A 1995-nucleotide genomic window follows, 5' to 3' on the forward strand; every position below is an offset into this window, starting at 1 on the left:
AACTGTCATGTTTCATTGATTAACAGTAGGGGCATCCATCCTCTCCCTTTTGCCCTCTCTCCCAATGTTTCTCCTGTGATGTCACAACAAGGAAAGCCAGGTACCAGTTTTGTTCCAGAGCATGTCTCTATTTTCACAATGATTTCATCAGTAACCCTCAATGATTAACAAATATACTGAAATGGAAGTGGCAGATATCAATATTATAATTGTCATTTGTCATGAACTGACGGTCTCCAACTTTTTATCCTCCTGGACCACATGTTCAAGCCTATACTGTACCTGCAGGCCTCCTTACCTGCCCTGCCCCACTAATAGCAGGATTCCCTGCTATATCGCTACACTCAACAAATTGGCCTGGTGGATCAGTGGTCAATTAAACCAGCATCTATTGTAAGTGAGGAGGGGAGGACACGGTGTGTGTTGTGTTGGCAGGAGGGAGGGAGCTTGGGGATGAGCAGAGGCAAAGAATTGAATGACCTCTAGCGGCTCCGAATTGTTGTTGCACCCTCAAAGTTCACGTCACTACGTCACCTGCATTCATCTTAGCTTCTTCTATGTCTCCTATGTTTTTCTCAGCTTCTTCTATGCCTATCCTATGAAAAACATGTACTATGTACGGCTGCCCCACTGTCCAAAAGTCCCTGTTACTAGTTGTAAAGGGCTGACCGGTTGCCTGTTGCAAGCAGGGAAAATGTAAACACCAGATCATTTGAGTGTACATTTCAGGATTTCAACATTTCTTTCCAACCTTCCCAGTCGTATCATACTGACTACAGAAAGACAATCGGTCTCTAGTTGTGTAATCACTTTATTTTTGCAACACTTTTGAAATACAGTGTACACTAAGTTTCACTACCATGTACCTGTCTATTAGCAGAACATTTGGGCAAAATTTTTTTTGAGAATATTACATTTTTACCAAAAGCAGTAATTAAGTGCAATATATTTATTTGGAATGTGGTCCTTTCAGTTTGGCTAGTAATCTCATTTTATTTTTGATTCAGTACTTCTTGGGGAGTCCTTTGGGTCTGTAGCGGTTGGGGTCACCTCCATTGCGTCCCCAGCGGTTAGCCGCCTGGTCAGCTGCTGAGTCCTCGTGTCCTCGACCACTGGAACCCTGAACCATCTCCCGGGCATCACTGAGAGAGCATAAATATTACATAAGTTACTCGTCAATGACAGTGAACGAATAATGGTAAAATTGTCTCTCTGACCAGACACTTTTTTAAACAAAAAGTGTCATAAAGAACTAAATAGAGAAAGGAGAAACTTTTGTGAGATCAGTTGATGACCAACTGAACCACATTATAAGCGTCTCTCAGATATTTGAGAATCACCCACCTGATGACTCCTGCTGCCCACCTGCCCCCTGGTCCTCTCCTGGCAGCATTATAGTTGCCCCGGGCGTGGAAGTACTTGTCTGAGTTTTTCCAGTTGGCGTCCTTCATGTCGCCGTATGCACGCCACATGTCTTTAGCACCTGCAGGGTCAGGAGTACACCGATGTTGAGTGTGACACTTACAAAGAACATTACAACTTTTCAAACCACTAGCCTCAAGAAATAACAATTACTTTAAAGGAGTCATCAAATTTTGCTCTTGATTTCTGTATCTATTTCTGTCAACAATGAAGAAACAATGATTAAAGTGTAAAAACGGACCTCGAGCAGCTTCACCAGGGAAGCGGTACCACTGGGCCTGAGCCCCCACAACAAGGGTCAGAACAAGTCCAGCTAGAAGCACCTTCATACTTGCAGATGTGACAGACTGAAAGAAACATGGAAAGAGTGAGAGAGAACGTAGGCTACGATATGAATTGCTAACATATTTACAGATCATTTATCTGACTTAAACTGCGACTGCATCATATTACAGAGTCATCTCTTACCTTACAGCTCCTTAGTTAGTTAGTCAGTCAGGCAGTTTGAACTCCCTCGTGTTTTGTGTTGGTTTGTGGTCCGCAGCTTGTTCTTATATTCCACCCAGACCAGGG

The 1995-nt window shown here is 43.2% G+C and overlaps 1 protein-coding gene across 1 annotated transcript; it reads right to left on the reverse strand.

Moving 5' to 3' along the window:
* Positions 1–793: 793 nt before the first annotated feature.
* On the reverse strand, positions 794–1995 carry LOC121548416 (serum amyloid A-5 protein). Its single transcript, XM_041859846.2, has 4 exons — positions 1891–1995; positions 1664–1769; positions 1345–1483; positions 794–1142 (listed from the first exon to the last, which is right to left on the reverse strand). The coding sequence occupies exons 2-4, from the start codon at positions 1749–1751 to the stop codon at positions 1004–1006; spliced, it is 366 nt and encodes a 121-aa protein (XP_041715780.1). The 5' UTR covers positions 1752–1769; positions 1891–1995; the 3' UTR covers positions 794–1003.

Source organism: Coregonus clupeaformis, unplaced genomic scaffold (assembly GCF_020615455.1).
Source record: "Coregonus clupeaformis isolate EN_2021a unplaced genomic scaffold, ASM2061545v1 scaf2561, whole genome shotgun sequence".
Lineage (NCBI taxonomy): Eukaryota > Metazoa > Chordata > Actinopteri > Salmoniformes > Salmonidae > Coregonus > Coregonus clupeaformis.